The sequence below is a fragment of the Dunckerocampus dactyliophorus genome, chromosome 3 (genome assembly GCF_027744805.1).
Source record: "Dunckerocampus dactyliophorus isolate RoL2022-P2 chromosome 3, RoL_Ddac_1.1, whole genome shotgun sequence".
NCBI classification, from domain to species: domain Eukaryota; kingdom Metazoa; phylum Chordata; class Actinopteri; order Syngnathiformes; family Syngnathidae; genus Dunckerocampus; species Dunckerocampus dactyliophorus.
In genome coordinates this window covers 32087353-32114668 of record NC_072821.1, presented here as the reverse complement: position 1 = coordinate 32114668, position 27316 = coordinate 32087353, and the positions used below count along the sequence as shown (strand labels likewise).

The following is a 27316-nucleotide window of genomic DNA, read 5'->3' as shown; positions in this document are numbered from 1 at the left end:
ATTTGGACATATTCACGTTGGGTGAACTCACTTTTGTTGCCAGCGGTGTTGCTGTTGCCTCAGCAATGTGACACATTACTGACACCTAGTGACCAACGTAGAGTACTGCGTGACATCCTGTCTTGAGTTTGTCATCTGAATGCCTTATATTTTGTGTTGGAGTCCATTTAGCCATTTTTATGCTTGAAAATACTTAATTTACATAAAAAATACATAAAATTTGCTTGAATATGCATTTTTTTTTACTAATAATTGGCCATAATCAACCATTATTAATATTTGTGAAAAATTGTGAGAGTGAAAATTTGAAGTAGTGATGGATTATTATCTATCTATCTATCTATGTCAACTATATAATATATTTCGGATCAAAATTTTAAGACCAGCTGCAAAATAACAAGAATTGACATTTTGCACTGTTGGATCTTAAGGAGGTTCTTGAGATTCAAACTGCAAAAAGAAGAAACGGGAGTGAGACAACATTTTGAGTAAGCAATTTATTGCAAAAGAACACTAACGCAAAATAGGCTGTTCATCAGCTGATCAAAAGTTTAAGACCGCAGCCTTTAAAAGGCTAAATCTTGGCAGAAATGTGATTGAATGTGATTTTGTGTCAGGGATTCACATTGTCATGATCTCTTGACGGCAAAGGTAAAAAAGCTTTCTCTCTTTGAACACGGTGGGATTGTTGAGCTGCATAAGCAGGGCCTCTCGCAGCGCACCATCGCTGCCGAGGTTGGAACTTCTTCAAACACCCTGAGGGTTATGGAACAAAAAAGTGGTAAACCCCCAAAAATTTCACCGGCCCTGAGGCAGAGGATCCGACTTGCCGTCAAGCCACAAGACCAACCTCGGCCCAAATGAAGGTTGTCACAGGTGCCGAGTGTAGTCCAATAACCATCAGACGGCATCTGTGAGAGAAGGCAAAATTGCCCGTTTGGAATTTGCAGGAGAGCCCCAAACATGGGACATGAAAGAATGAAAAAATGTAACCTTGACGGTCCTGATGGCTTCCTGCATTACTGCCATGACAACAAGATCCCATCTGAGATGTTTTCCATACGGAGGGGGCTCCATCATGATCTGGGCTGCTTTTTCCTTCAATGGAAAAATGGCGCCTCAGGTTGTGCAGGGGCGTCAAACGGCAGCTGGCTATGTGCAGATGTTGCATGGGGCATCCCTCATGACTGAAGGCCCTCGTCTGTGTGGTAATGACTGGATTTTTCAACAGGACGCTGCAGTTCACAATGCCCCCCCTGACAAAGAACTTCTTCCAGAGGAATAAGCTCACTCTTTTGGACCATCCTGCGTGTTCCCCTGGTCTAAATCCAATTGAGAACATGATGGATGGCAAGGGAAGTTTACAAAGATGGACATCAGTTCCAGACAGTGGATGCCCTCCGTGAAGCCATCTACACCACCTGGCATCAAGCATGCCCAAACCAATTTTTGAGCTGTTTAACAAAGATGGCCCAGCTACTCATTACTAAGTCCTTTATTGAACATTTTTATTTCTATTTTAGGAGTGTTTCCAGGTTTTTTGACATATGATCTTTCATTTTTGATCAGCTGATGAACAGCCTATTTCACTTTAATACTTGTTTGCAATAAATCGGTCTTAAAATTTGGATCAGGAGTGCATGTGTAAACTGTACAGTCACTTTCAAAGCTTTTTGTGAAGCAACTATTAAGGTGATTTAAGTGTGTGTGCATACAGTAGAAGAGAATATGCCTTATGTAATGCATATTTGCATATTGTACATACGGGTGTGCTTCACTTTCAACTATTAGATGGTCTTCATGGTGAGATGGGTTAAGAGTTGCTTTTAAAAGTGCAACAAAAGAATAGGAAAGCACTATCAAAATAAAAGCACAGAGACCACAGAGATGTTTCTGTTTTCTGTGATCTCTTGACTACTCAATATCCAAATTGATATGATGATGTTAATATGCTTCACGGTACACCGGATCCAATTTAAGCCACTCAGCAAGCAACTACATGAATCCATGCATACACATTTTGGAACATTTGCCAAAATTCTTGACTTCCCTCTATGTGTGCATGTTGTGGCCGTCATCCCAAAGCATATCACACATTTCAGCATCAGTACACACGTTCACAAGTTCATGTTGTGTGTGGAAAATGTGCAACGAGGCATCACAGCTGGAGATAAAATCCATGTTTCTTTCTTGATACTTTTTCTAAGATTACGGGTCGATTTCTGTGCGCTTTATTGTCTTTTATAAACACTCTCAAAATAGGTTATTTATGTACACAGCTGCACTCAAAATGATTCAGCATTCTTTGTAAGCTGCAATCATTTTGCAAATGTACACTTTTCCATTTGGAAAAAAAAGTGACCGTTTGCAATGTTAGCTGTTTTGAGCTGTAAATAGTTTCCGTTTTGTTCATTTTATACATTTTGCAACTGCAAATAAATAATAAATCAAATAAAAAAATAATAATTTGTAACGTCAGTTTTCCTCCAATAAATCCTTTTTGGTAGGTTTATTTTAGCTGAGAGAAAATTGACAAAATCTCCAGCGAAAAACCTTCAATAAAAGTTCTTAAGTAAAAAAAATTGTATTTGATTGAATAAAATTAACATTTGATCCCAAGACAAACAAAACACTGGTGGAGAAACCCTTGTTGGCGAGTGCCAGACGTACCTTCTGGTTCAGTTATTCTCAACCAGTGCGTCGCGGATCCATTCTGGGTGGGTCACAGACAGCTGGTCGAAAGTCACAACCAACCAATGTCTGACTTTGTTCTGTTTTTTTGTTTGTTTTTGTTTTTTTTTAGTAAAATTGAGCAATATTTTAGTCCCCATTGTACAGTTATACCTGAAATATCTGCTTATTTACAGCAATTATGATGTGTAATTTTAATTTCTGCATTTATATGCATGCAGTTAACGTGTTCCTCGTCATTTCCTAATAAAATGCCTGATTAAATTCCTTGAAGATTTTCCTAACGTTGTGTTTTTGTGTTGACAATAAATATGAATACAGTATCTTGTATAGGGCAGCAACCAACAACTATGTTCTTAATCGTTTAATCTGAAGCTTGTATTGATTATTCGAGGAATCGGTTCGGCCATAGACCAGTGGTGTCCAAAGTGCGGCCCATTTGCGGCCACTGGCTGTTTTTTTTTTATTGGCCCATAAAAATGTAATTTAACAAGAAAACAAAAATGTCTCCAGTAATTTTACAAGAATAAAGTGAAAATATTAAGAGAAAAAAGTTGTAATCTAATGAGAAAAAAAGATTTAAAAAAAATAAAGCATTATTATGAGTAAAAAATAACATCACTTTTGAAGCATAAAGTTGAAACATTAAAGAAAAAAATACTTTTTGAAGTCATAAGTCATAATATTATGAGAGCAAAATCATGGGCTGAGGAAAAATAAACACCATTTTAGTAGTATAGTGTTAAAATATCAAAGACATTTTTTTTTTAAAGACATAACAACAAAACAAAGAATAAAGTAATAATTTTGGGAAAACTAGGCTGGGGAAAAAAGTTATAATACTGTATTACAAACAAAGCCAAATATTAACAGAAAAAGTTGCAGTCTCGTGAGAAAAAAGTCTTAATTTCATGAGAATAAAGTAAGATGAGAAAAAATAAATAATAAAAATAATTTATAACAATTTAATCATTTTAGTAGCATAAAGTTAAAATATTTAAGTAAAACTATGTTTCGTTAAGTCGCAATATTATGAGAAACAAACAAAGAATGAAGTGGTAATTTTGGGGAAATTAGGTGGGGGGAAGTTATAAAATTATGGGAATAAAGTCAAAATATTATGCCAATAAAGTCATAAAATTATGAGAAGAACATTTACAAGAAAAAAATCTAAATATTTGGAACATTTAAAAAAAAAAAGCAATAGTAGAAATGGAAAAAAAAATGAAATTTTACAAGAATAAAGTCAAAATATTAACAGAAAAAAGTCACAAGAAAAAATGTTAAATGAGTTTTATGAGAATAAAACTGTGAAATGAGGAAAAGCAAACACCATTTTAGTAGTACAGAGCTGAAATATTACAGACAAAATATGTTGGGTTTTTTTTGAAGAAGTAATATGAGAAACGAACAAAAAAATAAATAAAAGGTGTAATTTTGTGGAAATTAGGTTGAGGGATGTTGAAGTCATAATTGGATGAGAATAAAGTCATATGAGGCAGTTTTGTCTTCTTTCTAGTTTCTTCTTTAGCATATGTACATGTGTTGATTTTAAGTGGCCCTTGTATCCTTTCATTTTTCGCTATGTGGCCCTCGCTGGATAAGGTTTGGACACCCGTACCCTAGACGGACCAAATCATTATGAACCAGGCTCAAATCAGAGGATATTTCCATTTTTTTAAATAAAAAAAACGATTTATCAAATTCCAAAATAACAAATAACAATTAATATTGTACATACACACTAAATGTAATAATAATAATTTTATATTATATATTAAATACTAATTGTTGCATCTCTAACCTTGTATTTCTTCTGTGAGGATCAGAATTCTTGCTGGTTGGTTGGGGATCCATTATTTACCTCACTCAGTCAAAAAAAAAAACCTTTATTGAATGTTTTTTCTGGATTTTTTGTTGTCATTCCGCCTCTGTGTTGAAATAAAATTCCCACACTTACCCATAAAATCCAATTTTGGTCACATATTGGAGATTGTTTTTTTGTGAGTCTTTTCTGAGAAACAATGGCTGAATCTCTGCTGTGATGCCTCTCCTCATGAAGAATTAGTTGGGGTTAATACCTGCTTTGAAGCTGAGCTCATCACCCTCCTGACCCGCGTAATCATAGAGCGCTCGGACTCGCACCCCCTCTACCTGCTCCTCTTTGGCCTCCGCTTCTCCAACACCGTTCACGGCCACCTTCTTCGGGTTATCCTCATCTGACCAGTCTGACGAGTAGTCTTTTGCAACCCTGGGTGAGCAGAAGATGAGGATGGGCTGTCACTTAAGATGGTTTAGTACGTGTGTTGACGTCAAACGTGACTGGTGATGGACCACGATTTACAAACGTGCTCCCATAAATTCATTAAAAACTATTTTGTCCATAAACACGGTACTCGCGCGAGAAGTACCATAGTTGCAGCGCGCTTCCAGCGGAAGAATACGCGCCTCTCGAAGCACAAGAATGCAGTGTGTGCCTCGTGCTGGGCGGATGAATACATTGTGTGCCTGCTCAGCCACACCGAGGAAGAATAACATTGCTTATTAGTTCACTTTTTACACTTCATTTTCTATCCCAAGCGGATGTGTGCCAAAGAAAAGGAAAGCCATCACCATGGAAGTGAAAATGAATATCATGAAAAGCACCAGAAAAAGACTGAGAAGAACCGGTCATCAATATTGGCCGCTTTTTGGGTCCCAACTGCTCCACTGCCACCACCATCATTAGGATCAGGATAAAGATGATTTCATCATTTATACTGCGTGTTGCTATAAATGTGATCCCTAGGAGAGCCGAGTGTGGGCGGACAGGAAGTGACATCGGTCGAGGGGATCAAGTGCGGTGCTTGTGTGTCTCACCAAACATTAGTGTAACATGACTGACACCAGCGTAGAACATTACATATAATTCACAGTGCCTTTGAACGTGTCTTCTGAATGCCCTCTATTTGTATTTTACATTTTTTATGTTTCATTTAGTTTAAAAAAAAACAACTAAAATTTGCTTCAATATGCAAATTTTTTGACTGATAATAGGCTGTATTCAACCACAAGACAGCACGATTTCTTAATTAATATATTTTTGATAGAAGACTCCACACACTGGTTTCTCCATCAAAATCTAGTAAGATAAAACCTTTAAAAAACCAGACACATCTCAGTTTGGGCTGGAATCTGTCCAGTATGGCACCATGCCTGGTTTAAGCTGAGAGAGGAATGTTTTTGCTGGAGGACAAATTCCAAGGGGAGTGTGAACATCCACACACACGCATGCACACACACTTTATAACTAATTAGAGAGTGTGATGCAGACAGTGTTAACTCCTTAAGGGGACTACTGTATGCCACCAATAATGTTACCTCAGTGTTGAATACCCTGTCCTATCTTACTTAGCTTTATTTACATATTGTATTTTTCCTCATACAGTTGCCACGGATGTGGATATACTCGAAGCTGCAGGAGTACCAAGATGCATTTGGGAGTAAGGTGCTTATCCCAGGGAGGCCTTTATTAATATTACAGAGGAACCTTGGTTGGCGTCCACCCCGGTTAACATGTTTTTTGGTTAACAAAAATTGACGCCACAATTTTACCTTGGTTTGTATTAGCGTACAATATGGCGCCTGTCGTGTTATTAATGCACTGTGCGAGTCCAAATGTGTTCTTAATCACAAAATGTCCTTCCTTGTTCGCATCCTCTTAGCTAGCTAAACAAAATGGGAACTGGATGCGGAAGTCAGCTACATCGCCCGTCAAAAATGTTAACACCAAACACGTTTTTATAGTTTTACATGAGGACACAATTGTAAATGCATATAAATGAGGAAGGAAAGAGATAAATGAACATTTAAGGTTAGTTTTACCCTCACTGAAGACGTGACTGCTCCCAAAGACCCGATGTGGCAGCGAGATCAACGACCACCACCTTCCTGTCTCAGTCACGTCAAGAATCACGTCTTCAATGAGGTTAAAATAACATTACTTGTTCATTTATCCCTTTCATTCATCATTTATATATATTTATTTTGATCTATATTTATATGCATTTCCAATTAAAAATATAATTATGAAAACCTGTTTTATATGAACATGTTTGGCTTTCTGGAATTGATTAATTGGATATACATTATTTCTTATGGTTATTTGGTTAGCAAATAACCAGACTCGGTTCGAGTCGGACCTTCTGGAACGAATTAATGACGCTAACCAAGGTTCCAGTGTATCTCTACAGTCGTCTCTTGTTTATCGCAATTAATTGGTTCCAGCCCCAACCGTGATAAGTGAATTTCACACTAATAAATGGAATAGCTTCCTTTATCGGCACTATTTTTTCGGACGCACGATTAACATGCACACGTCCTGTTTGACCCTCGAGCGACGCCGTAGTCTGAGGAAGCAGCGGTGACCTGGAGCTAAGAGCGGCAGCAAATATTGAGCAGAAAGTGAGAAATAAAAAGGGTATTTTGATTGGTAAATTTAGCTTCAGAGTCATGACAGATGGCTCTCGCAATGAGACCAAAGTTAATTGTATCAGCTGTCTCTGGGATTGGAACTGTCACAGACGTCGTCGGGAACGCACTGAAGTACTGCCGGTATTTTTTGTTGTCATTTATAAAGTGGTACCTTGGTATAAAAGTGTCCCAAGTGTTGTTTTTCAGAGGCGAGCTTGGGGCTGATTTTTTTGCTTCTAACTGCGAGCTAAAATTTGGGTACGAGCTGCTTGTAAACGGCAGGCGTAGCCAAGGACAGCTGTGTGGGGGCTTCTGTCAGTGTGACCACAGCCGAAGCACTAGCAGCGCTAGCATTAGATAGCATTAGCAGCGCACAAGCTAGTCCTCAACACAACAGTAAAACATACGTACATTATCGCAATCTAATTTATTTTATTAGATTTGAAGGGTACCTTCTTCACAATCCATGTTTCAGTTCCTTCCATGTATGCACATCTTTATGCATACATAGAAATAACAATCCTAGATTTCATCAGCGCCCATGTTAATCTGAGAAGTTCTATACTTACAGATACTTATACATTGTTTACTTTGAAGATTAGTGAAAAAAGGAGCTATGCGCTGTGAAGGTGAAGAAGTGTCCCCTACCTGGTGGCATTTTGGGTGATGGGGCTGGGTGGGATGTTATCTCCCCCTGAGGTGACGATGTTGGTGAGGGTGACTACATTGTCGTCGGATTGTCCACCTCGCTCCTTCCTGCTGATTGGCCGACCCGTCTCTGGAGTCCACTCCTGTAGACACACAAACAATGCTTAGTTATTAAATAAGTGATCATTTCATGTGTCACAGAAGCAAGTCACATTAAAGTTACTTTATCGTATGTTTGTTTACAGTACCGTAATCGCTGATTTATCGCAGTTAATCGGTTCCAGATCCAAATCCATATTCTTATTTATAAATGGAATATTTTCAGCGTTAGAACATAGAAAAACTGTTTACGACCCTCTAAATATGGTTTAATTATTAAAGCCCTCTAGACATGAAATAACACCACTCCAGTCACGTTTATACTTGTTTTACCCAATATAGTTGACATTATACGAGAAAATAAGACACATCAGACATAAATAAGACGTAACATAGACTCACATGTTAGCACTGGAAGAGTTAATTGTTCCTTTTTTTACTTCTGTATAGTACTTCCTGGCTATTGTCTCATCAATATAACATTACTGACACCTAGTGACCAGTGTGGAGGACTACATATCATTACAACAGATCTATGAATGTGTCTTCTGAACGCCTTATATTTGTATTTTAATTCATTTAGCCATTTTTATGCTTGACAATGCTTAATGTAGGCAAAAACTATGTTAAATGTGCTTATATATGCATATGTTTTGACTAATAATAGGCCGTATTCAACCACAAAACAGCAATTTATTACTAAGTGTATTTTTGAAAATCGTGAAGTGGTGAAGGACATGACAGTGTTAAGGCTCTGTAAAACCAGAGTTGAGTTGAGCAGCAGTGTGACTGCGTAGGTCTACCAGGTGGTGCCGCTTTTCTTTCTAATATGCAAATGCACTTGAAAGTAGTTTTTGAGTCATTTCTTTGGTGTCTTTTTGCTCTTGCCAGCTCCAAAGTCAACTCTACTTCATCACCTGCTAGTTTGTCATTCAAACAGCCCAACAGGTGTGACTGGCATACGGCAATTGCTTTTGCCTGCCTGTGGGGCACAGCTCATCAAGCTCCACAAATTCTAGCTGGCAACAAATTGCTGGGCAGACGTGACAGCAATTTGCTTGGGCTATGCTGCTAGACGCTGGTTTGCTAAAATGTTATTGTTCTTCAAATGTTATTTTAGTTACTAAAATGGCAAATGTTGTCCTTCTGTGCCCTCAGCAGATCTGCCAACCTTGAAGAATTTTAGGAGTATTCCCCGCACTTGGCCACTTTGATATTTATATATATTTTAAATATTTATATCAACATATTTAAATTTGGGGGTCTAGTGGTTAGCATGTTGGCCAATACAGGAACAGTCTGGAGATCGGGAAGATCTGGGTTCTATTCTCCGTTGAGTAGTTCTCCCCGTGTGCGCATGGGTTTTCTCCGGGTACTCCGGCTTCCTCCCACATTCCCAAAAAAAACATGCATGTTAGGTTAATTGGCGACTCACATATAATACAAATATACTATCCAGCACACACACACAATCACACAAATAACATACACACGATATTATTTTATTTTATTTTTTATTTTAAATTATTATAATAAAATTATTATAAATATTATATATTTATATTAAATATACATGTTATATTTTTTATTTTATCATTAAAACTATATAAATAAAAAATATATAAAACAACATGTATCTATATATTATGTTGTTATTATTACATCCTCATGCTTCTGCTGTATTTTTCCCATTTGTGCTGATTATTTTGGTATAATCTTATGTCTATAATGTGCCGCGCACCAATAAAAAACAAGCCATGGGCTGCAAATGGCCCCTAGGACGTACTTTGGACACCCTTGCTTTTGCAGATGTTCGTCAGGAGTGAACACATGACATCAACTCTGTGAGCAACCACAGCTCCTGTCGACTATTTAGCTTGTTAGCGTCCCTATTAACTTTCCAAGCAAACAACTGTAATTTAAGAGAGAAGGGGAGTGTTACTGCAGCTGGAACTAATCGGTGCTTCCAGCCGTCATTTTTATTGCAAATGTTTACACAAAATCAGCACTCATCACAAATACATTGAAAAATGTACATGAGTATCGATATTGGAATCGGCAGCATAAAACCCTGATCAGAGCATCCTTTCTCTTCAATGTTATCTTTCTAACAGACGAGAATGAAACGGCGTCCGCATGGCTCTTCCGTGTTCGTTAGTCTTTAATAAAAGGTAAAAGTCCCGTTAAACTTTCCTTTATCAATTTAATTCGTTATTTAAAATGTACTTTCCTTTCTTTTCTGCATGTTTAACTATCATTATTCTCTTTAAAATGTTTAGTGTTTATGTTATTTATTCATTTAACTCAAATTGTTTCTTAAGGGAAAAACTGGTTCGGTTTTCATACGCTGCCGTCATCGAACCTTTTGCAACATAATGACTCCACTGTAATTTAAAACTCTTATTTACTGTATTAATATGGATTTTTGGGGGGTGATATTATGTGTCACTCTGTTAAAACAAGACTATCATAACAATGGTGGGACTTTTCATGTCTTTGTATGAGAGTAAACCTCAAAATCAAAAGGGGATGAAATAATTCTTTCTCCAACTGTATGTATCTGCAGGTAACAGATGGCGTAAAGTCATTACCATGTGTCTCCAACAGGGGTCGGGGATATTCTTGGCGAAGAGAGCCATGAAAGCCACATATTTTAAAATGTATTTCCACAAAATCCATATAATGTGTTTTAACATTGAATACAACTAAATGCATTCATTTTTTAAGCATTCATTTTTTATTTTTTTTTTTTTCCTTGTCAAATGGGTTTTGCTCTGCAGATGGTTAGCTGACTATTTGATTAAAGGAGGGAAGTTTACTTCTTGACCTCTCAATGAACCGGGTGGGCAACCGCATTATCCAGTAATGATCGAGTTTTGGTGTCTGACCTGGAAAATAAAAATTGAAATAAATGAATTTGATTGTATTAAGAAATGTCCGAGGGCCAGATGCAGTCATCAAAAGAACCACATCTGGCTCACGAGCCATAGGTTCTACCCTGGTCTACAACATGGTTGAGTTTGTAAGATGATTTCGAGAGCTCTGAAGATAATTAGTTGACGATTTTAAAGATGAGACAAAATCTGTATTTTTTATGCTTTTATCTGCCAAAATCTCTTTGTAAATATTTGTCTTTATTAGGATCAGTCCCAAACCAGTAGTTTTCCACTGACAGGGAAACTGTGTGTATGCGTGTGTGTGTGCGTGTGCGTGCCAACATTCCGTTGACCCACTCAGGACTCAGTAACAACAAGGCTTTCACAGAAAGCCCATTTAGTATTCAGTTTGTCTGAAACTAACACACATTCAATACTACTGACTGGATGGTGCGTGTAAAAATATGAAAAGATGATCTTTTCACATGACAGGATCCTACATCAATCATAATTTCACAATATTGTCAATTCAAAGTTGTTACATTGTTCCTATGTGCATCTATTTGAGCGGTGCGTCCCTACCTCATACTGGGGCCAGTTCATGCTCATGCCTGGCCCGTGGGTGTTCCGCCACCATCGCAGATCTTCTGCCTCATTAGCTGCTCGGATGGTCTGACCCAGGTCCTGGTACAGCTGTCTGAAACTGTCAGAAAAGGTGAAAGGTTCATACTGTCACTCACACAGTCGTCTGCCCTTCCATTCCATTGTAGTTCCAAACACTTGAAGGGAGAACATTTCACTATTTTCAGATATTTATACAAACTGAAAATTTGTGGAAGCAGCATATGAACAATTTCAACATAAAATAAATAAATATGATGTGCAAAAGGGCAGTAAACCTCTGGAAAATAAAATAATCATGCAAAGCCTATATGAATTAAGAAATGTACTTTTAGTTGTTACTACTGCTAATCTAATCCAATAACAGATATAGATACAGGCTATAATGCAACTTTTATAGTAAACATCTATTGTCCAATAGCCATATTCGGCCGGTTAAATTGGTCATTCATTTCTAAGAAAAAAATACTGTATTTGTATTTTGTTAGTGCAGGGGTGTCCAAACTACACCACATGGGCCAAATGTAGCCGCGATCCAATTTTAAATGGCGCATGCCAGTCTAAAACTATAATGGTCTATGGCCCGCATATAATATGTACTTAACTGTCTTGAACAAGGCAGTCTCCACAAAGAAAGCAATCACAAAAATCACAAAATGGAATAATTGATTTTTTTTGCTCATATGTGACCTGTATCTGATTTTTTCAAGTCAGTGTGAACAGTACAATTCAGATTTTTCAAATGTGACTCAGGCCTTGTTCGTATGTAGAGATCTGTATCCGATCTGTAGTGTCAGTGAAGCGACTCCTGCCATGCACACACGCCTCGAAACAGACGTTACAGCAGGGGTAACCAACATTTTTTCTTGCGAGAGCCACTTTTAGAAAATGAAAATGGCCACGAGCTACTCATTTTTGTAGAAATGATTTTCATACCTTATTTCAACCCAAGTTTTACCAAGACATTCACAAAATGCACACATTTTATGTTTCAGAATACTTTTCTTTCTAGTGTTCTCACATTATTAACTGAAAACCTGAATGAAAAGCAGGCTTGCGGGCACCTCATGTGGTTGTGGGGGGCTACCTGGTGCCCGCGGGCACCACGTTGGTGACCCCTGCGTTACAGCAAGTTCCACACAAAATGCCATAGCCAAAATTCTTGTCAACTTTCTTCTTAATATCCTACATGGAATCATTTGGTTAAGAAAATAGACTCCCGTTGCACAAAATCTTTGAAATTGCCACAAACGCGTTAAGGAGAGCACACACCGCAGCAATCTTTACTTCCGTAAACACACAAAAATGCATGTGACCTCGTGCTTCTGCGCATGCACGCCACTTCCCGGACATTTTGCATTTTTTGGTAATGTGAACAACCACATTAAAAAAATCTGATTTTGCAGTGTGAATGTAGCCTTAGAGCCATTTCGGCCGATTATCATTATTGTCCAATTATTCTCTAATGGCTATAAACAATGAGCAGCCACATTTGAATCTTAGATTCATTTTGGGTCACGTGAGGGCAGCAGAACTTTTTACTACCCCTCAGACATTTGACCTGAAGCCATGAACCCTTTACTCCAGCACACTTAAAGAACATACACTTTTTTTCGTCTTAATTAACTTTAAATATTTAAGATAATTAATTGGTTATTATATTTGGTTTTTATATTTTGGTTTTATTTTTGTTATATATTTTTCCATGGTCACATTTAGATACAAGTTTCACATGAGCACTGATCAGTAATCATCCTACATATGTTTTAGAAATATTGAACATAATTAATTGGTTTATTAATTTTATAGTAATTCCGGGTAAAAATGCTGTATTTTGCATGGTAACACTTTGATCAAGTTTCACATGAGCATTGATAAATAAATAAGTAATCAACCTGTATATCTTTTATTCCAGTCTGATGTTGGCATGCTTCCATTTCAATGGGTTCAATGTGAGATTCACTTTTTTTGTCCACTCACGATGGTTTAAGTCGGCGTATTAATTTCATACCAAATTGAATGGGAAAGTTTAACAATCAAGATAAAGCATTATCCGAAGTACAAAAATGCATACAACCAACGATAAAGCCTAATTTTCGGGGGAATCCACACTCACAGTGACAGGTTTTCACCGCTGCACCGTGCGGAGACTGTAACCAATATAATATTGACACCAATATAAATGAGATTAAACACTCTTAATGCACAAAATAATCATCAAACCTACTTATTTGTTCATTTAATGCACACAGAGCAATGAACAACTTCATGCTTTGTCTCCTTTCTGGTCCGTTCTCCTTGCACCGTGATGCATTCAGGCGCACTCATAATTTTGAGTGTTAGATGCTAATTGCTTTTCATTTTTATTCACGTACCCCGTATTGGAATTGGACCGCCCCTGTGGCAAAGCTCCGGGGGTGGACGAGTTTCACCCTGAATTCCTCAAGGCTCTGGATGCTGAGGGACTGTCTTGGCTGACACGTCACTTCAACATTGCGTGGAAGTCGGGAACAGTACCTCTGGATTGCCAGGCCGGGGTGGTGGTCCCCCTTTTCAAGAAGGGTGATGGGAGGGGCGTTCCAACTATAGGAGGATCACACTCCTCAGCTTCCCTGGGAAAGTCTATTCAGGGGTGCTGGAGAGAAGCGTACCACCGTTAGTCGAACCTTGGCTACAGGAGGTGCAATGTGGTTTTCACGGAACACTGGACCAGCTATACACCCCTGCAAGGATACTGGAGGATCCATGGGAGTTTGCCCAACCGGTGTACATGTGCTTTGTGGACTTGGAAAAGGCACTCAACCGTGTCCCTCGCGATGTCCTCTGGCGGGTGCTCCGGGAGTACGGAATTGGTGGCGCGCTACTACATGCCATTCGGTCCTTGTACAACCGGAGCAGGAGCCTGGCTCACATTGCCTGCAGTAAGTCGAGCCTGTTCCGTGTGAACGTTGGCCTCCCCCAAGGCTACTCTTTCTCACCGATTCCGTTTATAATTTTCATGGACAGAATTTCTAAGGGCAGCCGAGGCGTCAAGGGAGTCTAGTTCCAGGGCCTTAGGATATCGTCTCTGCTATTTGCAGATGATGTGGTCCTGATGGCCTCATCGGGCTGTGACCTTCCACGTTTAGTGGGGCGGTTTGCAGCTGAGTGTGAAGCGTCTGGGATGAGATTCAGCACCTCCAAATCCGAGGCCAGGATTGAAAAGGCTGGATTGCACACTCAAGGTTGGGAATGAGGTCCTGCCCCAGGTGGAAGAGGTCAAGTATCTCGGGGTCTTGTTCACGAGTGAGGGAAGGTTGGAGTGTGAGGTCGACAGGCGAATCGGCGCAGCGTCTGCAGTAATGCGGTCGCTGTACCGGACCATCGCGGTGAAGAGAGAGCTGAGCCGGAAGGTAAAGCTCTCAATTTACCGGTCAATCTATGTTCCCATCCTCACCTATGGTCATGAACTTTGAAAGGTCTTTGAAAGAATGAGTTTGTGAATACAAGCGGCTGAAACGAGTTTCCTCCGTAGGGTGGCTGGACTCACCCTAAGAGATAGGGTGAGGAGCTTGTCCATCCAGGAGGGGCTCAGAGTAGAGCCGCTGCTCCTTCACATCGAGAGAAGCCAGTTGAGGTAGCTCGGGCATCTAGTCCGGATGCCTCCCGGACACCTCCAGGTGAAATATTCCGGGCATGCCCAGCCGGGAGAAGGCCCCCACGGCAGACCTAGGAGACGCTGGGGGGATTATGTCTCACAACGGGCTTGGGAACGCTTTCGTGTCCTCCCGGTGGAACTGGAAAAAGTGGCCGGGGACCGGGAAGTCTGGGCTTCCCTCCTGAGACCGCTTCCCCCGCGACCCGGACCAGGATAAGCGGAATAAAATGGATGACCTGCAAAATCTCTCATGGCAACATAGTGCCACCCCACCAGCTTTAGCAGATGGCTTTGGGGTGGAAAAAGCCTGTTACCTTTCCAAGCAATCTCATAATTATTGGGCTGTATTGATGTACCACTGAGTAGAGCTTCAAACATTGTTCAAAGAAGTTTGAGACCAGTTAGTTTAATTACAGACTCTGTAAATACAGTTTGTGACAGTGGAAGTGAAGTGCTCCAGTAAGAACTGGGTCACTGATGAAGGACAGAGGTCTTTCATGAGTCTGCCTGCCACACAGCGAAATAAACTTGCACACTCATGGCTCTCCACCGCCATCAAATCAACTTTTTGTCTAATTTACAAAACAAAAATCAAACAGACCAAAAACTACAGTATACGTTCCTTCACAACTACAGTACACACCTTCTGTGAGAATCTACTCACAGTGCAACGTGAATCAAAAGAATGTGTTCAATGTTTACACTAAGACATTGGGCATTGCCAATCAAGGTTGCCATGGTAATCGTGGGCTGTTTAAACAGAATGCTGGACCAACAGTTAATGGACAACAGCACAGGTTTTCCATTAACTTCAGTGTACACATGCATGTCAACACACACCCTAATCTTTACCTTATCTTAGTTTGCATCATGGGGAAGGCAACCATATTTGAAAATGAACACATTTAGTCTGAAAAGAATTGTAGAATTTACTTGATATGTATGATTTGCAGCGTCACACTATCACAATCAAAAATATGTAAATTCCCAAATCATGCTGTTTTGTGGTTGAATAAGGCCCATTATTAGTAAAAATGTATCCGTATTTAAGCACATTTTATGTATTTTTTGCCTAAATTAAGCATTTTCAAGCATAAAATGGCTATATGTCCTAAAACAACAAATATAAGGCATTCTGAAGACGCATTGAAAGACATTGCGATGACATGTAGTGATGACAGGTAGTATTGTACACTGGTCACTAGGTGTCAGAAGTAACACGCACCAGACTTGATCGCTGTCAACAACACTTATTGCAGGTTTGAATTATCTCTCAACAGGCACAATAATACAATAATCATAATAACCATCATAATCATAACACAGGGTATTGTTGTGGCTCCAGTTAAAACTCAACCCTGAATCCCCAGCGTCACTTCCTCCCCACACTTCTGGAAGACATTTATTGAAACACACATGAGCAAGGGTATTATTTATGTCTTAAATTGATTATTTTCTTTTATTATTACTAGTATATTGGGTAATTTGAGTGTAAAGGTGACTACAGGGGTATTATTTCATGTCTAACGGGCTCTAAGAATGTTAAAAAGTGTATTTAGAAGATAATAAACAGGTTTTCAGTGCTCTAACTACCAAAATATTCAATTTATAAATGAGAAATCCTACTTTGCAGAAATTCAAAGTATTAGGGTCTGGAACCAATTAACCGGAATAAACAAGGATTACTGATTACTGTATAAACACAAAAGCAGTAGCATGGGCACTTCTCAGTGCATAACAGGTACAGTAAGTTTACCTTAGTTTACACAGACATTTACTGTATGTAAGTTTATCTTGGATACTAGCAAGATCCGGCACTAGCAGAAGTACTCGATCAAAACCGGACGCTATTTCTCCTTTGAACTACTTTGATACCTCAAAATTTTCTTCAAATCTGACAGTAAGTCAAAACCATGGAAGACTAATTCGCTCTGGATGTGAGCACGTTGCTCACCGGTGCCGCTGTTGTCGCCCTCCATGTGAATAGCCCATTATCAAGAAGCAGTGAACACATATACAGTGAACATTCAGAAAGAAGCTGCTGTCGGCCACAACTCCCGCAAGTCACTGCTCTCTCCACACTGCTAACACTCAGCTTAACACATCACTTCCCGGGCCCCGCACCTTAAAGGCGCACAGATATTACACTACATCACGTCATCCGATTACCTTATATTTGGATTTGTATTCATTTAGCCATTTATATGCTTCTAAATGCTTAACTTAGGCCAAGAATACTTACAATTTGCATCAATATGCACTTTCTTAACTAATAATAGACTGTACTGCGCAAGAGTGACTTTAAGCGAATTAAGTCTGTCCTACCCTTCTTTGCTGGACAGGTCAAGGTGTGTATGAACGTCCAGCAAGACCTCTTTAAAGAAGAACAGCCTCTTGCGCTCAGCTTCCTGGGTGAGGTCAAACACCTGTTCCATGTCCTCCATGTAACGAGGGTTACAGCGGTTCAGTTCTTCCAGGGCCTTTTCATAACGCTCCTTTGCCTGCAAAACACAGAGGACATACTGACCTTCAGTCAAGGACATACTGTGTGTTCCATCACAGTACATACAGTGTAGTACAACATTTCGTGTTTATAACGCACTCTTTACTGTACAGAAATAAACAGAAAACTAGTTACATGTATCGTCTCGTTTGGCGAGTTGGGTGTGTTAGGTATGACTTGCACTAAAATTTGACTTGCATCGTGGTCGTAGGAACGGAACTTGTATGTAGACAGAGGACCTCCTGTATGGTCTATTTTTGATGTTATCTCATTCTTCCTGGAATCATCGTGCTGGATTCTTCTTAAAGACCTCTTGGCTGCCTCACATCTGGTTACCGACTGATCTAGAATTTGTCAAAGGGTTTCCCTGTTTGGTTGATCATTTCCCTCCCTACCCTTCTTTCTTCTATGTTGAGGAGCAGAAAACACAGGAAACAAGTTCGTTCATATTTCAAAGTCACAAAATTACACACGGGTATGTTTTTCTGGACTCCCGGACACACCCAGATTGGGACAAGAGCAGCTCCACATGGAATCATTGTGTTTGTATTTCCAGCATTTCAACTTAAGGTTGAATTCTTTACAGTACACGTTACACAATCAGGATTTTGGAGGGGTTTATTAGTGAGCTTAAATAAACCAATAATTGATCCGATCATGTGACGGAACAATATGCATGTTTTTATAGCACTACTGATTATACTCATGTACTGTTCAATGAGCAAAAGCATCCTTAACCCTTTTGAAACAGTTGCCATGCCGCAAAGATGAGATGCAAGGGTTCAATCTAATCACGATTAAGAACAAATCTGTGGCTTTCTCCTTTGAATTTAAAGTAATTGCTAAAATAATGTGCTATTGAAATAGCCTGGGTGATGTTAACAGTGACAGTTATGGGTCAGTAATGTCATTCAAGATTCCGGAGTTCAGTGAATGCAATGTGGCAGTGATGTTTGCGCCGGTATGCACAGTAGTAGACAGTCTGCGTGCTGCTGTTGGCGTAGGTTCAAGCTGCTGTAAGTCACGGATAAATAAGCAGCTTTCTAGAGCGGGCTGAGTTTCAACCGTGCTGCAATCATTACAAATTTTTAAAATTGTTTTCAAGTACTTCTAATAGTCCCATTTTTTTCTGAACTGAAAAGCATTTGTGTTCTTATCTTTTATTTGTATATGAAGCACATACACCCAGTCCTTCTCCAGAAAAAGCTCATACTTTGTTGTAAAAGTCTGCTCACCCTCTGGTGAGCTTAATCCTGAGCTTTTTCCTTTCTGTGGAAGAACAGCAGTGACAAGCACCTTCAGGCTCACGCACCACCCTCCACTTCAGCATGAAGCGAGTACTGCATATGCCATTTCTCTGTTCTTTAGTCCGATCCGCACAAATAATCATATCAAACTTACATTAAAGACATTACACAGGCTGTAGAAAGTCATTATATTATTGGTGACATGCTGACAAACAAACTGGGAGGCGAGGAGACGCTCACGGTGGCCTCATCTTAGGTTTCTACCATGTATTTGATCAGGAAATGTGTAAATTCAGCACTTTTTACTTAAGAAAATGTTAAGAAAACTAGTGGACTCAGACAGAAAATACATTTAAAATACAAATATTAAAGGACCACACTGATCCCACCCTCTTCCTGCTCGCAGTACGTGAATTACACCCTACGTAACACACATGCACACACATTAGTCATGTTTGTTGTCAGCTAATAATATCGATTTGGAAATTTAGCTACTCATGGTAGCTATATTTGAATGTATAGTTGGCACAACAGCATGAGTGCAAATTGTTGGTCGCTTCTCTACGACTGCCGTGAGTGAGAGCCATGAACACCAGTCATCTTTTTCAGTCCTAGCGACAATTTGTATTTGTTGATTGATCGGCCGCTGATCAGTATTTTAATTTCCATGAAAAATCACAAGCTCAGCATATGCCGATAAATGCCTTTCAACGCCGATCGCCTGTGGCAAGCGCTATTGCGGGCCGAAGCGATCCTTTTGTACAGTGTAGTGTCTTGACCTAACACCCTTGGCAGCGCCGTCCTCCCACTTTCCTTAAAAACAGTATCAATCATGTCTGCCGTGTGAAAATCAACTGCCAAAACATTCCACTTAGGAGTAGCATGTTTAAAAAGCTTTAATACGGCATTTGAAGAACAAACAACTGACGGAGTATGGTGACTTTTCGAGGCTCACGTTGTGATCAGTCAAACGGTAGCTCACGCAGCCATGTGGCTAACACTCGCGCGTATGTGCGTGTGTGACAATCAGAAGGCTAAGCTAATAACCCGAAAAATAACTGAATTCATCGGATGAGATGACCAGCCTTTCTCAGCAGTGGAAGACACAGAGTTCGCGGAGTGCTTTCTCATGTACCTGGAAGGTCCACCAATGTACTCTCGCACCCAAAATCTCCTTAAAGAAGGCATGTCATCCTTTGGAAGTTTATATGTTCTCTTCAAAAAGTTAGTCGAGTATGTTTTTGTCTAAATTAAGGTGATTGTATGCTTCTTTTTTCCGTATCATACAGCCAGTAGCAGGGGTGCAGCCAGGAATGTTGGGTCCCATGAAAAAAAATCACGGTGGCCCCCATTTATTAATTAATTACTAATTTTATTCGTAATTAAATATTTTTTGGGTCCCGTGGCAGTCAAGGGACCCAGGAATTGTCCTGACTGTTCCCCTTTTTACAATACACCACCCCTGGCACTCATCATAAATAAATTGAAAAATGTATAATTAATCCATGTGATCCGTGTCGGCTGATTTCAGTCCTGGATGATCGGTATCGGAATCACCAGCATAAAACCCTGATCGGAGCATCCCTAGTTTAATGCATAATTGTGAAAAATATATACTTTTTTTGTACAATCTGTTCTTTTAAACCACTATTTGTAAGATATGCTCACTGGTGATGGTGGGGTTCTTATATATTTTGTTTGAAAGAAAATGCAATTTAGAGTTGGTGACATTCAGTAACCTGTTGGTTGGTCAATAAATCTTCTAAAAAGCAGGGTTTCGGTATGTTGGGATGCTACTTATATTTCTGCTAATTAACGGCCAATACAATTAGTGTGAAGTCTTCTTTAAGGCATCTTCAAAGATAAAAAGCAATCATCAGGAAAATCAATTTAAAGCTTTGTGTGTGTGCGTGTGCGTATGTAAGCTTTGTACTTTTTCAGCCTCCTGGTTGCAGCGCTCCACCCGGGTCGTGTATTTGCGGACTTCCTCTTGAGACTTGGATGGGTCAGCCTTAGCGTGCGTTTCCCTATTAATGGCTGTCCACTCCTCCTTCCTGGCATGGTGGTAGCTCTTCTTACTTGACTCCAACTAAACATAGAAATTCACAGCTCTTTTAACGTAAGCTATCCACATACATTTGCCCTGTGAAGGGGGGGGGGGGGGGGGGGGGGGGGAAGAGACGTATCAAACCTCTTTTAATTTGCGGACCCACGGTTTCTGGGCTTTGCGGAAGCCATCGTCAGCCTCCTTGGTCTCCCTGAAACTTCCCATCATCTGCTTGTGGAAGGCTTCTTTCTGCCAATTTCGCACCTTCTCACTGTCTTCTCCCGCCAGCCGGTCACGCAGTTCTTGATGCAGCTCGCAGAGCCGATCGGCTGCCTGCATGAATGCATGCCACGCCTTCTCCAAGGTACCATACTGAGGCCCTGAGTGATGTGCACGAGCAATGAACAATTACTGTTTGAAAACAAATGTAAATCTATGGAGGTTGAGGCTGGTCATAGTCAAATATGGTGTAATTACTCATAATGAGCGGTCATCGTTCCGTTTACACAAGTACAACTTGTGACTGTGATGTAGTATATCAAATGGGATTACTTTAGAGCAGGGGTGCTCACACTTTTTCAGCCTGCAAGCTACTTTTAAAATGACCAATTCCCAAATATCTACCTCCTACTGTAAATATAAAAGATACATATATTTACTATATTTATTTTAAAAAAATATGAGTATGTATTTATGTACATTATACATGCATATCAGGAGTGCACGCACTTTTTCAGCATGCAAGTTACACGTCAAAATGATGTACCTCTTTCTATAAAACATATGACATATCTAAAATCTAACCGCTAAACTTTGAAATACTATTGTAAATATTAATTAGTATTTCACATTTTCAAAGTTTACAGGTAATCAAAGTAGTTGATACAGTTATATTCAATATGGCAATAAAGATAATTATGCATGATTCCTCAATTGTGTACATAACCTGAGTACTGGTAATATGTCAGTCAAAATAGCTACGTAACGTTCATTAGGAGTTCATGTACTACATCCAGTAAGCTATCAGTTTGCTATCAAACATTACCCATATACAAGAATTGAAAATGATTATGCAAAAGACAATGCAGCCGAAGTCAAGGCAACATATTAAAAAGGTTTCAGCAATGGGCACATTTTCCATTTCATCATGAAATAACAGCTTAAGAAGCGGACGTGTAGAAAGCACTGATTTCTGTAGTGGAGTTCATGACGCGAAGCAAAGCCATCAAACAATACACTTTTTTTCTACATAAATATCCGCTACAAGTGAACAGATAACTTTTGTTATAGATATAGACATCTTACCGCTGAGTTAGTTTATCTGTATTCAGAATACATGTGTAGCTTGAAATGCCGCAGGGGGACAAGAGTGAATCATGAGGGGAGCTTAATGTCAGCTGATTGATGTCATATGACACCTACAAAGTGACGCTGACACCTTGGCAACCTATTGGTAGCTTGCGATCGATGTAATGGGAACCCCGGCTTTAGAGAATAGAAGCATCAATACATGAAGCTTGGCAAATGGCATTTGTACGAAAGCAGTGGTTCTCAACTGGTTTGGCTATGTGCACCATCACCCCCTAAAAGTGGTAACCGAAATTGCAGGAATTTTTCCACTCAAACTTCTCAGATAGCTTACATTTTTAGCTTATATTTTGTTTTAATGGACTGCTTACAATGTAACGTGAGCTGCTGCACAGCTTTATGGCACGCTCTTCTCCAGCAGATATCTGCATCCGTGTGTCAGACGGACGCCACGTTAAGTCTCGTTAAGTCAAACTGTGGGTTAAAAAAAGTTAAGGATGGCTGGCTTCACTTTCCCATCCGCCACACTTTGCTGCCTTGACACACTGCTGCCACATTTACGTACACATTTATACACCTAATTGTTCAATTACGGCTTTATGATGGATGCTCAGCTGTAGCATCGGAACTTACCTTTCTCGACCACACTTCTCCACCTCTTGGCCCAGTCGCTCAGCTGCACAGCATAGCTTTTCTCGATCTTAGCACGTTCCTGGAAGCAGCTGACTAACTCATTACATAGTCGGTGGCCATCGTCAACCCGCTTCACCGTTCTCTTGTAGTTTCCTGGCTGCGTAGGACACAACGCAAACATAACAAGCATGAGGTTACATCAATCAAAGTGTGTTTACACACGTTGTACAAGTTGTCATGTGGGCCAGACAATTTCTCCCAAGACGCATACATCAGAACCCGTTAAAAGGCCATATTACCAAAAAGTCGACGTGACCGTAAATAGTCACTGCTATTTTACTTGTGACTTTCACCAGCGACATAAGGAGATAATACAAGAATATTTCAACCTACAGCACTTTGCTGGCATCCTTTAGGTGCACAGTAATCCCTCGTTTATTGCGTGTAACTGGTTTCAGACCCGACCATGATAAATTAATTTCCGCTAAGTAGAATTCCTTATTTATAAATGGAAAGTCAGAGCATAGAAGACCTGTTTACGACCTTCTAAATACGGTTTTAACATTATTAGAGCCCTCTTGACATCAAATAACACCCCTATAGTCACCTTTACACTCATATTGCCCAGTAGAGTAGACATAATAACAGAAAATAAGCCATTTAAAGCATAAATAAGACTCATGCTCATGTGTTTTGCAATAAATATGTCCCGGACATGTGGGGACAGGAAGTGACGTCGGGGGTTCAGAGTTCAGTGGATTACGGCCACAACAGTCTGGTTATTGTTATTAAGATTATTATGTTGTTATTATTGTGTCTGTTGTAAGATAATTCAAACCTGCAATAAAATCCTGTTGTCCCGGCAATCAAGTCTGATATTTATCTCACCAAACATTACCATAAAATTACTAATACCTAGTGACCAGTGTAGAATACTATACATTACAATCAGCTTCTTAATGCTTTATATTTGTATATTTGTATTTCAGTTCATCTAACAATTTTTCTGTGTGAAAAGTAGCATAATTTATAAATATTTATTAAAAAATATGTAACATTTGCTTAAAAATGCATTTTTAAGCAACTAACAATAGGCGGTATTCAACCACGAAACAGCATGGTTTATTAAAATATTTTTGAAAAACCGCGAAGCCATAAAATTCACACCGCCATGTGGCAAGAAGTGGCAGTTCTTTGTACTGTTGCCCTACCCGCCCTTCTTCACTTGTTGGTGTTGATTTTGGCATCACCACGAGTCGGCAAACACACATGAGCAATAATGATGACGTTAACAATACCACACGTGTCAAAATAAATGGGCCGATTTATAGAAATTACCCCTCTGGATCTCAAATTGACAAAAGTCAAAATGCCAAAAATGTATGTTGACTTCGCATTAGGTACTTTTTAGGCCGTGTCCACACGGGAACGTTATTGGGATTTGTTTTTTTGCGGATTGAAAAAAGCATCCACACTGCCGGACTATTAAATACAGTATTTGCATCCAGACAGAAACGGATAACTGTGTGAAAATGATGTCATACACAAAGCACACCTACATGTGCCACTGTCAACAGATATGCGGGCGGACGGAATGTGCTGCAGGCCGCACTTTGGGCACTCCTGTGCTAAAGAGCCTTTACAATGAAAAGTATCATTGCAAAAGTCCTAACACAATATTCAACAACGTAAGAGGTAAAAACATTGACTTTTCAGTGTGGCATCCTCACATCTATTTGATACCCAGTGATGAACGTGGTTAAGAATCACAATAAACTGGGGCCAGTAGTCTGCAGGAAAAGGAACACATGATTGTTGTACAAACTTTACCTCCCAGAAGCTACCACAGCTTCCAAGGTTACTCAGGTCTCCGTCGGAAGACATTTTACGGTCGGCCTTACAGCACGGAATGGTGGCGGCTCGGGTTGAACCTGAGAAAGATTGAAAAACAAAAACGATTCAGTTTAATGCAGGGGTGTTACTTTTTCCAGCGAGGGCCACATAATGAAAAATGAAAGGCCACTTTGATATTTTGTATCAGCTTAGTGATATACTAGGTGAGATGCTACTAAAATGACTTATTTTTGCCCACAATATCCACTTATACATTACACCACTTCTCCTCATTAGGGACGCGGGGGTATGCTGGAGCCTATTTGCCCATAATATATTAAAATGTATTATTGTAAAATTGCTTTTCACATTTGATTACAACCTTTTTTAACGTAATACTTTGACTTTCCTCTTGTCACATTCCAGCTGTTTTTTTTCCATTTTTGCTGTGTTTTCAACTACTTCAACTGTCCTTAAATTTTCTTCTGGTAACTCTGACATCTTTCTTTTTTGTTTGGTTTCTCATAACATTATGTCTTTAAAAAAAACATCTTTTTAACTTTAATATTTGAACTCTGTGCTACTCAAATTCAATTTTTCCTTCTAATACTACAAATTTATTCTCATAAAAGTGCAACTTTCTCGTTAGAATACGACTTTATTCTTGTAAAATGTCTGCTTTTTTTTATAAAAACAAATAAGAAAAATAGTAAAAAAACAACAACATAATTTTACAAAAATTTCAACTTTCTTCCAGTACATTTTCTTCTTGTAATATTATAACTTTTTCCTCAACCTAATTTTCAAAGAATTACGCCTTTATTCTTCGTTTAGTTTGTTTCTCATAGGCTTCTTGAGACGTCATCTGTACTTCTGTGAAGAAGGTGTCGGATGTTTCGCTCCTCATCCGAAGAGCTTCGTCAGCGAACTAATAAGTGCTGGTAGCCTAGGCCTTAAATACAGTAAGAGTGGGCGGAATTGGTGTGCCAACACCCTCCTCCTATTGGTTCCTTACACTAAGCCTGGGCGGAGTAGGTCTAATCCTCTCCCGCCATTAGCACCTCCGATAAAAGGGAAGTGTCGCTCCCTGAGTTGGGTACTCTGAAGTGGCTCGTTAGCATCTATTGTTCTGGCTCGGCCCTGGCTTCACCTCATTTGCAAGACTAAGAGCTGTGGGTTTTGGTCTCAGTAACCTGCTGAACACAGGGTCCAAATTAAACCTCAAACCACCATTCCGATTCAATGATGGGTTCTGTTGTTTGACAAAAATAGCTTCCTTTACTCCTCTTTCAAACCATCTGTTTTCTTTGGCCAAAATCTTTACCTTGCTGTCCTCAAAAGAGTGATTGGTTGCTTTAAGGTGTAGATGTACTGCGATGTTGATAAAGCCTTTTTTGGAGCATTTGCTTGGTTTCCCCAAAGTAGTGCTCTTTGCATTCCTCATCTTTACAGTGGATGGAATAAACCACATTGCTCTGTTTTTGGTTGGGAGCCTGTCTTTAAAATGCACTAATTTTTGTCTCAGGGTATTTACTGGTTTGAAATAGGTAGGAATTTTTTGTGTTGCCATAACAACGAGCCACTTCAGAGTCGTTCATACCCAACTCAGGGAGCGACAACTCCCGTTTATCGGAGGTGCTAATGGTGGGAGAGGATTAGACCTACTCCGCCCAGGCTTAGTGTAAGGAACCAATAGGAGGAGGGTGTTGGCACACCAATTCCGCCCACTCTTACTGTATTTAAGGCCTAGGCTACCAGCACTTATTAGTTCGCTGACGAAGCTCTTCGGATGAGGAGCGAAACGTCCGACACCCTCTTCACAGAAGTACAGATGACGTCTCAAGAAGCCTTTCCCTCGATGGACAACTCCTGTACGACTGAGAGCCTACACAGACGCTTTGTTTCTCATAATATTATGACTTTTAGAAAAACATCTTTTTTTTTTTTAAATATTTCAACTACTAAAATTACATAATTTTTCATAATATTACTTTATCCTCATGAATTACAGCTTTTATTCTCATTAGATTGACACCTTTCCTCTTAATATTTTTACTTTATTATTGTAAAATTACTGTGGATTTTCCCATTCCATTTTTTTGTTGTTGTATTTTTTTTTTAGTTTTCTTGTTAAATTGTACTTTTAGAATGTGCCACGGAGCGATAAAAAAATAGCTGCTAGCCACAAATGGCCCCCGGGCCGCAGTTTGGACACACTTGGTTTAATGCATACTAAAATGTTACAAAAGCCAATACTTTTTGATGAAAAACTATGGTATGCTGTAGTTCAGATAAAAACTATATATACAGTGTATACTGACAAAAAAGCATATTAAAAGTCGAAATGATGATGATGCATCAGGGCGGAGGCATGTCAGACCATCTATGGGGTTGGGGATTCCCTGATAGCATCAAATGTAACGTAATGGAGTAAAGAAAAGCATCAAACATGCAACTCAAACTGAGCCTGTGAATGAAGCCAACACGGAGGACAATCTGAGGAGCAGCACCGGTGTCTAAGGCTAAAGATGTGAAAATATCATTACGTCATCTCAAACTACATTCTGAGCTTATATTCATCAGTCATATTTTTCAGCTGTGAAACACCCGCGGATATTCTGATGATGATGAACCCTGCCCACAGTTCATTGTGACCTAACTTGTCTATACATCCACTTCCTGCTTTTTGTTCATTGGGCAGAGCACTCTCTCAAGGCTAGA

The 27316-nt window shown here is 39.5% G+C and overlaps 1 protein-coding gene across 4 annotated transcripts in view; it reads right to left on the bottom strand.

Moving 5' to 3' along the window:
• pacsin3 (protein kinase C and casein kinase substrate in neurons 3) overlaps positions 1-27316 on the bottom strand; it is a 58754-nt gene that overhangs the window by 12663 nt on the left and 18775 nt on the right. For all 4 annotated transcript variants that reach the window (XM_054769958.1, XM_054769956.1, XM_054769960.1 and 1 more), the window contains 8 exons: positions 24593-24693; positions 22763-22919; positions 20966-21201; positions 20708-20863; positions 17350-17525; positions 11349-11469; positions 7792-7934; positions 4773-4942 (listed from right to left, as the gene is read on the bottom strand). In XM_054769958.1, the coding sequence (XP_054625933.1) occupies positions 4773-4942; positions 7792-7934; positions 11349-11469; positions 17350-17525; positions 20708-20863; positions 20966-21201; positions 22763-22919; positions 24593-24646 (1213 nt within the window). In that variant the 5' untranslated portion in view covers positions 24647-24693. The remainder of the gene's footprint in view (positions 1-4772; positions 4943-7791; positions 7935-11348; positions 11470-17349; positions 17526-20707; positions 20864-20965; positions 21202-22762; positions 22920-24592; positions 24694-27316) is intronic.